This window comes from Pelmatolapia mariae, linkage group LG6 (genome assembly GCF_036321145.2).
Source record: "Pelmatolapia mariae isolate MD_Pm_ZW linkage group LG6, Pm_UMD_F_2, whole genome shotgun sequence".
Lineage (NCBI taxonomy): Eukaryota > Metazoa > Chordata > Actinopteri > Cichliformes > Cichlidae > Pelmatolapia > Pelmatolapia mariae.
In genome coordinates, this window is record NC_086232.1 from 36366314 (window position 1) to 36378386 (window position 12073).

At 42.1% G+C, this 12073-nt stretch overlaps 1 protein-coding gene across 1 annotated transcript in view; it reads left to right on the plus strand.

Moving 5' to 3' along the window:
• Window positions 1-12073, plus strand: part of LOC134629461 (xylosyltransferase 1-like) — a 78435-nt gene that overhangs the window by 41095 nt on the left and 25267 nt on the right. Inside the window, exons 2-5 of the mRNA XM_063476797.1 lie at window positions 775-1363; window positions 5920-6092; window positions 6192-6394; window positions 11428-11508. Of these exons, the coding sequence (XP_063332867.1) occupies window positions 775-1363; window positions 5920-6092; window positions 6192-6394; window positions 11428-11508 (1046 nt within the window). The remainder of the gene's footprint in view (window positions 1-774; window positions 1364-5919; window positions 6093-6191; window positions 6395-11427; window positions 11509-12073) is intronic.

The window sequence follows — 12073 nt, forward strand, 5'->3', positions numbered from 1 at the left end:
GTGCCTAGCAAGGGGGATGACAGTGGCGTGGCAGGCAGGCAGCTTTCTTAGTTTTTCATTTGAAGCATCACAGCACATTTCATTGGAACGCGCCGGCTCTTCCCAGGAGAAGAACTCATGCCTGGTGTCAGCGCTCCTTCCTTGCACTCCCCACTATCAGTCATTACCCTTTTTCCTCTTTCTGCTGTGCCCCTCCTTTCACTTTCAGGCTATTCTACTAGAAAGATACTGAAATTGTACATTCAGACATGTGCAAACACTATCTGGTAAATGTAGACAAGTTCAGCTTTTCCAGTCAGATGCCACAACGCTACAATTTCTTGAGATTCTCATGTGGCCCCAGTGAAAAAACTGTACACATGTGCACACACACATACACAAACTGACAGTCATATTTTGGCTCTTTATACCTACTTGGTAATCTGTTTACGGAGTGCTGGGCCCATTTGAGGGAGAATTTAATTGAAACCGGGGCTAATCTGATGATGGCACAGAGCAGCAGCGCCCTCGGCCCTGCTTCACCTCCAGTTAGGTTGCACCTTGTAGCCCTCACACATAATACCTTGCTACTTCATTTCATGCCTCACGGTTCAATGCAGTGCTGCCCACTCTTACATGCCACATTGATTGTTAATCCAACACTTGATATGCGCTGTTTTCACTCAATTCTGATCTTGTTTTCCTTGTTTATGTCCCCCTTTTCTTCTTCTTGTCCTCCCTCCCTCCTCCTTACCCGTTGCTTCCCTTGTCTTTCTCCTTCCTATCTATGTCCAGGATGGGTATTACTCCCACCGCCCAAAAGAGAAAAGTAGAGTCGACAGCAACAATGAGAACTCTGTGCCCAAAGACTTTGAAAATATAGACAATAGTAACTTTGGTGCACGCTCACAGCCGCACCGACAGCCTGCAGGGGCCATCAGCAGTAAGCAGCAGCGGGAGCATCTGCAGGAGAAGGCCCACGCCCAGCAGCAGGCCTGGCGGGACAGCTCCCCCGGTCTGGGCCGCAGCTCAAATGAGGTTCTGCCATTAGGCCACCAGCCACTGGCAGTTGGCAACAACGCCTCTTATCCAGTTGGTCAGGGCGCTGCTGGAGGACCGCAGCAGCGCTACCATGCCTCGCAAGCGCAGCAGACCCAGTCACAGCACAGACATCAGCATCCCCACAGGAAGCAAGCAACTGCAGCAACGCTGGAGGTGACCTACGACCAGCCACCTAAGTGTGAGATCAGTGGAAAGGAAGCCATTTCAGCTCTGTCTCGAGCCAAAAGCAAGGAGTGTCGGCAGCAGATCGCTGAGGTGTACTGCAGACACAAGGAGGGGCAGTTAATGCCTGAGAAGGTCACTCGCTACTGCCCAATTGAGGGTAAGTTTTTCATTTTGATTGAAACAACTGATTGTTTGATTTTAGTGAAAGGGGAGTCGTGCCAAGCTGTCACAACTGCCAAACTTCCCCTTTTTCCACTATATCTGTTTGGAGCTCTTAAAAAGCTGCTTTCCAGATCTGAAATACTTCTCTTTAAAATTTCATTTTCATGACTAAATATACACTAATCGTGACCCTGAAATAGGTACATATCAAGAAGTTATTAAGACTGTGACACTCAAAAATTTCACTAGTCTCTTTCACGAGTTCTGTGTGGATTTGACTGACTGGCAGCATAAGCAGACAACCCCACAACACATATGTATTGTAATTGTTGCTAAACTCTGAGTTATGTCCTCCCAAGCCCCCAGTCAAGCCAACCAACATGATGACAATAAAAGAAATCAGGAATGCTCAGATATAAAATAATCAGGGAGTCAGGGACATTTATCACTTTGTAGATAACCCAATTTATTGCAGTAAGTAGGCTGAATGAAAAAAATGGGTTTCCAGGATGTTCAACACCTCACAGTTTAATTATTTACCTGGGATGTATACTTTTATATTAAAACTGCTCTAGGTTTAAGTAAACAAAAAAAAACCTGAATCTCAAATTTAAGGACTACTCAAATAAATTCAAAGTCAGATAACTGATCGAGTTTGAGCTGATTTGTCTAGCAAACAAAATGACACAGACACAAGCAAATCATCTAGATGAAGTATTGTGTATACTTTTTTATTATTTTAAAATATACCAACAAAGCTTGGTATAAAGAGTGTAGTCTGACAGACATGGATGGTCAAATAGTTCCTGCTCTTGTAATTGCAATTTCTCATCAAAAGCAAGAGCTGTCCTTTTTGCTGATGTCTGTGTAATTGGTGAAGTAAATTTGTTGGAGGAAATTGAGATGCTGCCTGTATTTGATTCAAATTGGTTTTCCATTTTCATTTGTTTTTTTCAAGCTGGCCGGAGAACACAGGTTCCCCTTCTTTTGCACACTCACGCACAGACACACACACACACACACACACACAATTTTTCCTAAGAGTTTATAGACATCTGCAGTCTGGTTGTAGATTCTGTAAACAAAATCTGTTGCGGCTGCAGCCTTCAGTGAGCACCACGCATCAGCGGCCATGTTTAAGTGAACATCACATACACACCATCACACGTGCCCGCATGGGAGTGGACTGAATACAGCATGGACAGCAGGGGAGGAGGAGAAAGCTATTCAATACCTTGTCTGTCAAGCACCTTCCCAGCCCTTGTTCATGTTTTATAACTTGAAGAGGCACGTATCTTACTGTAGCTACTTTTGTGCATGTCCCGTCCCAGGAGCAGGAGAATGTGCCTCCGCCTGAGCTTGTGTCATCGCACACAGCAGCTCACCATCTCACTCAAACTGATAGTTTGATCAAAAGAGACATAGATATTGAAAAGGGCTTTCCCCTGGTGGCAGGGCTGTGACAATACGACGACAAAATTAAATCACTTTTCTTTCTCTCTGTCTGCCAGCCTGCTGCCTGCCAATGTGTTATTCACAATTCAAGTCCTAATCTCGTTAGCCCAAAATTGTCCAATTTGATTTAATGTGCATTCTGTCCTTGAGGCCTTTGCTAAATTAGCAATTGTGTCAGTTCTTTATTTGCATCATTGAATACAGGAGGAATGTGTTCACTCTCTTAGCTTCCCGTGTGTAAACTTTTTCTAATAATGATGTTACCCGGCTGCATTGCTCCAGCAGGGAAAGCAACTGGCAGCTGATGCATCATAACAATCGAGTGATATCATAATGGCTTTGTAGTGAGAACGATTCCATACTTAAACATGCTATAATGAATGTTTTTGAAGGGAAAACTCTGTAATGTGAAAGAGCTCCAAATGAATCCTGTAAGTGCCAGAGCTGCACTCTGTGTAACAGAACCATTTCAGTGGCTGCCTTTATGTGTGTTTGTGTGCGTGTATACATATTAATTTGGAGTGGATTTGTCAGAATTTGAGTATAAATTAGTTATTTTTAAAAATAACCTGAGTAAACATATCAAACGTGGTCCAGTTCCCGAGGGCAAAGGGAAAATACTTAATGTATTTATATAAATAAAATCCATCAGTGTGGTTCATATCCACAAACCTTGCTTTGTGGCTTGTTTCAAGCAGCTGGCACTATCCCTGAGACATTTTCAAATGCAATTTGGTACAATCCCTTTGGGATATGGCTCGGCTCTTGTTATAAGTCCTCATATGAGCGGTTAAGAAGGGGTGGGTAAGAACCCCAAAGTTATACGAGATGATGGAGGAAGAGGGTGGGGTGATAGCAGATGAGGGAAGGGCAGTTTAAAAGATTGATGGTGAAGGAAAAGATGATGAAGAGTGATGAGTTGAAGAGGAGGCCTTCTGTTGTTTTTTTCTTCTTCCTTTCTTTGCAGCGAGCGCTGTGGTAGCTGCAGGTACATAGTGTGATTTTTAAAAAATCCACACGTGAAGCTCTTCTGCAGATAAGCACACGTTTGACAAGACTGACAGCAAAATTTAAGCACACACACACACACACGCAGCCATGCTCATTAGTTCAGCTAGCTAGCATGGCACACACTCTCAAAGTGCTTTGTGAAGCGACTGGCCAATTATCCGTGTGCAAAGCAAACCAGTGAACCTTCTTAGCTGGCCACCAATTATTGTTCAATCTGATACGGCCCACAGCAGATTTTCCCCTGAGCAGTCAGTCACACACACACACACACACACACACACACACACACACACACGCACGGACGCAGACAGAGAGAAACAGCAGCAAGAAAGATGTGTGAGTGAATGACAGGAGCCATGGCCAATTGGAGCTAAGGGAGCATATCATTACCTTGACCCTTGTTGTCAACCCTTAAACACAGCCATATTGGACACCTGGCCTTAAATTTGAATGAATAAGATTAGCTGGAAAAGAGGGACTTCTTAACCCTGTTTCTAAAGAGTATACATGTCAGATACATGCCCTTAAATTCAGAGTAATTAAAGGACCTCATAGCCAGATGTAGGCAGGAGCCAGGATGGGCTTTTTCTTTTTCTTTCTTTTAGGAAAACCTTACCCCAGGGGAAAGAACAACCCCCAGTATTCCCTCAGCTTCCTCTGCTTCTATAGCAAATACAGGCTCTTGGGAACCGAAGTCCCAAATTATAGTCATTAATCTCCTTAAGACACGTTCTGTGAACAAATATGTCTCGAAAGCTGCGTGTATGCATTTGCAGTAATAACTGAAGATTCAAAACAAACAATGTCTGTAAATGTTGGGGGGCTTGACAGTGTAGAACAGCTTGAAGGAAGTTCTTTTTTTTAAATTATTATTTAAGTGTTTTTGAGTGGTTAAAGGCAGTAAGAAACCACACAGTGGAGCTATGTGAGGTTAACAACGACTTTCTAGAGATTGCTGGAATTGTTTCGTTTGAAAGTGGCCTAGCTGGCCACAAGCAGGGCTGTGTTTGTTTGCACGCTTATTGTTGTCATTTGTGCAAAATCCCATTCATCTTTTGGGAGTTTCGCTTTAGAGGAATGGTGACATATTGTCAAACGATGCTCCACCCTGAAAACCCGAAAACCCCAGTGGATTCGCTCGTAGGATTCCTGTCAAGGGGAGGATAGTCGTTAGAGTGGTTATTGTGTGGCTGAAATTGTCATAGTTCCAATTTAATTACATAATAAATGGATGAATGGCTTTGTGGTCCTTTTGTTGTGTGGCTGAATTAGCTTTCTAACATTTCTCTTCTTTTTTTCACTCACTTCTCAGTACCACAGATCTGACCTAGCTTTCTTGTAGATGTGCATATGTTGACTCTAATCCTAACCTAGTGGTATCAAAATGTGTGATTTTAGCCCTGTGATCATTTTTCCTGGCAATCAAAAACTTTTTATTTTCAAAAACTAACTAAATAAATGCCTTTTGTTCTACATTTAAAGGTTAGAGTTAGGTTAAGTGTTATTGCTCATGTCTAATAAGAACACAAACCTCAGAGAGTTATGGCTAAAATTGTCTAAAATATGCATATCTACAAGAAAGCTATAACTCGGTCAGTGTTTTCTGCTCACTCTTACTGTATATCTTCATATTTACAAGAAAAAAACAAAAACAGTCTTTCTCTATCAGGGAAACCGTTACTCAGTGAGCATTCACTTGTGACATAGCCGTTTAATTATTATGAATATGCTAATCATTACAGAAACTTGTACTCGCTGTGTTGCTTAGCAACCTTGTTATATAGCTATTTCCTTGAATTGTTTAATAAGAGAATGACATTTAATTATCATTACTATTTATAATCATTATGCTTTGCATTTCTTCATCCTCTGAAGATACGTACAGGTGCTCCCCATCGTGTACTGACTGATACACTGTTTGCACGGCCTCTCACAGCTTCCATGAAATAACAGATTTGATTTAGTAATTAAACATGTAAACAACCCACGAATATATTACTGATGAAGGATCCATGCAGTCTTGTGTGAATTAAGTGCAACAGATTTATAGGAACGTGAAGACATGGTGTCTTTTTACATGCATAGGTAAAGCCAACGTGAATATCCAGTGGGATGAGGACTCGGCTGAGAGCTTTCCATCAAAACCAGTGAGAATAGCGTTCGTACTGGTGGTTCACGGACGAGCCTCTCGCCAATTCCAACGTCTCTTCAAAGCCATCTACCACACCTCTCACTACTACTACATACATGTTGACCAGGTAAGGCGCAGATGGCCATTTTCTTTCATTTCCAATAAGTGAAGCTTCTAAAATGTATGTGTATCGTTAGTCCATGTTTGATCAATCTCTTTGTTTCAGCGCTCTAACTACCTGCACAGGCAGGTACAGGCCTTGGCTACCCAGTATCCCAATGTGAGGGTGACTCCATGGCGCATGGCCACCATCTGGGGTGGAGCCAGTTTGCTGACCATGTATCTTCGCAGTATGGCTGACCTGCTGGCCATGAGAGACTGGAGCTGGGATTTCTTTATCAATCTCAGTGCTGCCGACTACCCCATAAGGTAACAGCAGAGGACCTAATAATTAAGGCACCTCAATAAAGAAAGATGCGATGTGTTTGAAGGAAGAGTAGTTACTCCTAGTGACTCCGTAAAGAATGGTACTGCGAGGAAAACTGCAAAAGGTCCAAGCATCCACTGAAGGTCAGAAATCTGTGCGCTTGGTTTTCTCTTTAGGAAGCCATGCACCACAGTAGTAGTTCACAGCCAATATGGAGGCAATTCAATACACAGTAGTCTGAGCTCTTGTGGTTAACTGTGAGCTTTAAATACAGAGTCACTCCAAAGCAAACAAATCAATGGAGCCGAACCTCTACTTTCTCCGACACCATTCATTCACACCTTCCACATCTTCCAAGTGCCTGCTTCAGCGGTGAACTGATTGCAGTTTAATTGCCAAGGGTCAGTGCCTATTGACTCTCCAGGCCTGTTGTGCACTGTATAGTCTAAAAGTCATCTTTTTACTCAAAAACATCCCACTTAAGAAGCTGCAAAATGTAATTAAAAGCTACAAAGTCTCTGTGAACTAGACGTGAAGTCAGGGAAGTAGCCTACTGGAAGAGAAATTTCATGACTTTAAGTTTTTTTTAATGTGAGTTTATAGTCCTTCTGGGAGTTGAGGGTCTGCTGGGTTTTTGATGTAGCTCTGCAGCAGCCAATTAAAATCCTCCTATTAAGGAGCGAGTTATCTTTTCTGCACAGCCAGATGTCCACCAGTTGAATTTAGACAAGCTGTAATGGCCAGTGGGTGAAAGGAAGCTGGATGTGATGTCTCTACATCTGGAGCCAAGACGCTGAAACAAATGTGGATTTTGTTCATGGGTGGGTTCAGTCTTGTTGAGTTAGTTGGTTTCACCATATCGATGAATGTTGCTGACATGCTGTCCATGTGCGTTTGCCTTTTCGTGTGCGTCTATGTTTCTGCACCACTTTGTGCAAGCCTGACTTTCTGTCTTGCCGTCTGGATAGTTCGGTGTGTCTCAGCACCTGCCTGTACGCAGTTGTGTGTGTTAGGCTCTCTGTGTGTCTGTCAATGCATGATTAAAGGTATTTGCGAGTGTGCGCGCTGTTTTCTTCCCATCTTTTGCCTCCTCATTTGCATTAGGGTGATGTTGTTGAGAAAAGGGCTGACGTTGGAGGTTTTAAGCCCCATCTGTTGGGAGACGAAACGATTGATGGAGCGAAAGAAGGAGCCGAGAGGCAGAAATTGCAGGGAGTGGCGGAGGAACAAGAATAAGTTAGGGAAAGGAAACAAGACAAAACGGCATGATTTGGATCCATGCGATATAAAAATATGTAAACTGAATTGTATCTTTGCTTAGTAAGTGCATTTGTAACCACAGCTTGGATTTGACTAAGTCTATGCAGTGCCCATCTACAGAGTTAAACTTGCAAATATAAACCTTTAAGTGGCACGTCTGGGTCCTAGTCTCTGTAAGAGAGTAAGTGCTGCTCAAGTGTCTTCAAGCAACAAAGTGAAGCCCATTCAGCTGTTTTTTTTTTTCTTTTTTACCAGACAATCCCTTCTCATCTCTTTAGGAAGGAGATCCGGAAAAGAGAGCCGCTCTTCCTTAGGAATAAACACATCAGCATTACATTATCATTATGGACTTAGGTTACTAGCGCAGAAAAACATGTTGGAATAAGCAGATGCCTCCCTCCTGTGCAATGGCAAACCAATACAGCCATATGAGTTAATTCATCACAACTCATAACCCATTACACAAATTGATCCTATTAAATGTATCCAAGGAAAACTCAACCATCTGCTCTAAAATTTCCTTAAGATGCAAAAACTTTGGTCACACATTTTTTTTCCATATTGATCGCACTGTGTTTTTGCAGGCAGGAATGTCGGGGGCTCCCCTGCCCTGTGCTGCTCTGACTATAGCTGTTGTTATCAGTGGGACTGGAGACAAGCATTATTTCCCCTCTAATTCCCTGATAATGTCTGTCCTGCCGCATGGATGGCTCTCAAAGGCAATCCCACAGCCCCTCACACCAGCAGAGGGTCTGTGTGTCCAGGGGGAGATATACCGTGTGGATGTGTGTTTGTGTTTGCCTATGTGTGTCTGTCTGTCTGTGTGTGTGTGTGTGCATGTCCAGAGAGGCCAGAGGATGAGTTACACGCTTGCTTTGTCAGAGAATACAGTCCTCTTTCCCAGCTTTTATCTACACACTCTCCCTGCTTTTTACCTCTTTTCTTTAAAGCCTCTTTCATAGACTTTACAGCAGCTTTTAAGAAGACTGAGCTTTGTGAGGCAATGACTGGCTGCAGGCATCATATCTTCTAATCTCTTTCGCTTTGTCATCTGCGGCTGAAAAAAAAAGTGCAGCATCTCATACTTTACCTTTGCTCATTAGGTGATAGGTGTCATTTCCTGCTGCGAGAAGAAAATAGAACTTTAGCCCATTTACAACAACACCAACCCTTTCAAGATCCTGCTGAAAAAATCTAGTTCTTTTATTTGCTGAAGTTACAGAATCATTTTGTAAGCTTCTACAGGCCAGATCCACATATGAAGGATCCATGCAGTCTTGTGTGAATTAAATGCAACAGACTTACAGGAAGACACCGTATCTGTTAACATGCATAGAGTATAAAGACACTCTGCGTGCATTCAAACTGTTTCAGCTGTGGCATTCAGCCATCCCCTCTTGAGCTGCATATTAAAAATCTTGGATTTAAAACAACACATAATAAATATAACAGTAAGATCACAGCTGTCATACAGTGGTATAATAATTAAGTTTAATTGGCTCTTTTATTTAAAAGGTGCATATTTTTTCAGTGACAGGTGGGGTTAAAACTAACAGCGCTGTGCCTGTGTGTGTGTTTGTGTGTGTAGGTGTGTGTGTGTGTGCAGAGCAGCCACAGGGCCGAAAGTAAGCAAACTAGACCCAGTGGACAGGGTGACCACTCAGGTGGCAAATCTGGAAGTTGACATGAATTCCCTGTGTAGTGTGCATGTCTACAAGCATTTGTTTGTCTGTGAATTTGCATTGTATTGTCACTAGTAGTCACAGTAGCAGATACACAACGCGTAAGCATTTGTTTGTGTGTGTGTGCAGAGTTGAGACGGCGAGGACTGCATGCGCCTGTATAGCACATCATCAGTTAGGGTTTATGGCTCAGGACCTCCTGAGATAAGCCCCCCAGGCTGTGAAATTGCTCCTTGAAGAGAAAATGACATTAATATGCGCTTGTCCCTCCCCCCACTGATCCTTGAGCCTCGCTGCTCTTTTAGAAAGGCAAGCCAAGCCATCATGAAAGGCTCCACCGCAGATGAAATGTTAGAACCATTGACTGGGGCATAGCCTGTGGAGCAAAGCTTTTAGCCTGTCTGGCCTGTATATGAGGAACTAGACTGCTCTACAATGTAAGAGCAGCATGAAGTCATTCATCAAAATCATGGATAGCACAATCTTTTGTATAATCCTAAATAGCTTTAACAGCTTGAAGGAACTCAGAGACTGATCCTGGGAGCAGCTGAGGCCTTTTCTTCTAATTGATTGATATGTGACTTTAAGCCCTCGAACAACTATTTCCTTATTACAGTAAAATTCCCCTCCGCTTGAAAATGTGTTTTCATTATTGTTACATCACTTAAATGTTCGAGCACCATTGTGCAGAACTGGACACAGGAATGCTGTCTAACATTAATCTTCTGAAGGGTAAAGTTTACAGTTACAAATACTTTGCGATGTGAAAACTCTGACTCTCCAGTGAAAATAACAATGCCTAATAAGTTGCATATTGCATATTTTACATTTTTTATGTGTCATTAAACATGTGTGGAGATGATCAATAAATAAGACCTTGATAATACATCTGATCTGCTAAACTGGGACTGTGGTGTAGTTGATCAAATATAATTGTTATTGGTATTACATAAATCACATTTTTTTCCCCTTTTTTCCATGTGACCACCTAGAGAACTGTAACACATATACAGAATGTTTTTTTATGTGAGGCAAGCAGTCAGCAGAAAAAAATTACGTGTTCATGATGAATCACAACAATCACAATCATTTTCCATGCCTTTAAAGTTACCATGAAACACAAATGATCGTTTTTCCCTTTGTAATGTGACGCATTTCAGAATGAGTATGAATTTATGGGAAAGGGCATTTAAATCCGATCACATGTGTAGAAAAACTCACATTCGTCACCTCCGTGTCTGGTCCAGAATGGTTTCTCTTAATGTATCATATTTAAGCTGCAGCACCTGTGAACTAATAACCAAAAGAAAAAAAATACAGTTATGTCCGTAACTGTAAAAGATGTAATTTTGTTCAACTTCCTCTTGTACTGGAGCAATTGTGTATATAGGAATATGGAAAATGAGTGTTGTGTGTATAAAACAAAGAAATAAAACAAAATATCAAAATGTGGAATTATTTCTTCACTTGAAATTAAAATGGCACAAGTGAAAAAATCGCTTACTCAGAGGCCCTGGCTCTACTGTGCATCTGTTTCATGCCTCCTGCCTAAACCAACAAGTTTTACTTTTCAGAGGCGCTCTGGGGGGACAGGGGCATAACTTTGTAGATTTCCCATAGAATCTTTTCAAAATAAAAGCCACCGCTTTGTTTTGAGGGGATAAAAATACTCAGTAACCTCGTACTGTAGCTGGTTATGGCCACAATGATGCTTCCGACCTCCGTGAGAGTTAAAAGATTTAAAAGGTTTGATGACTCGGCTCTGAAATAAAATGCAAAAAGCTTCTTTACTTCTTCTATGGTGCAGGACACCATAAATATCTATACAGAGCACTGATTTAATGTCTACTGCAAAGTTAAATTAAAGATGTGTAATCAGAATTGTGAAAACAAAAAGAATATGTAATAGTATTTTTATTAATAATCAGTTAAGTCAGTGGCACAGTATCATGTGTATTTAATTTGTTAAAAGATAGACTAGTTTGCATAATTCTCCTCCAAAAGTGATATTTGTGCTTCAAAATCAGTGTTTCCAGCTGGGTGCTACCACATGTTTCCTAGTCATAAGTAAATCATTATCTGTTATGTTTCAGGACCAATGACCAGCTGGTGGCCTTCCTGTCTAAATACAGATACATGAACTTCATCAAGTCCCACGGCAGGGACAATGCAAGGTGAGATGCAAATTCTGAAACGTAATTTTAATTTCTCCACAGCAGCCCACCCTCTCCCTTACTCTCTGGCTAGCTCCGTCTGTATTTCTCTCACACACATACAGCACCTATGTGCACGCCTGCCAGCACGGTGTGGTCACTGAATCATAATACAATTAGCTCCCATCTGTGGCTTCATTAATTAACCTTCTTGGTGGGGTGAGCCAGCGAGGTGGCTGCCAGAACGTTTGTCTCTGCTGACGCCACCCTGCCTGCCTCCCCTAGCTTTCAGCCACATCACACCCCGCTGGCAAACCAGTCATCACCAAACACTGTGGGCAAAAATACCCCAAAGCACATGGAAAAAAAAATGTCCAGCATGGATGCATGAGTCAGCATGAGTCAGCACTACCTTTTTGTGTTTGCAGTCAGTATTTTATTCAGTGCTGTATGATAAGAGTGCAGCTGTTTTGTTCCTCGTTTAACCCTTTATTAGCAATTTGAGTGTGTGTCTGTGTGTGCCACAAGTTCACCCACTGTCACCTTTCAGAAAAGAGAAGGAACAGCCTGACTTTGCTGACCTGAA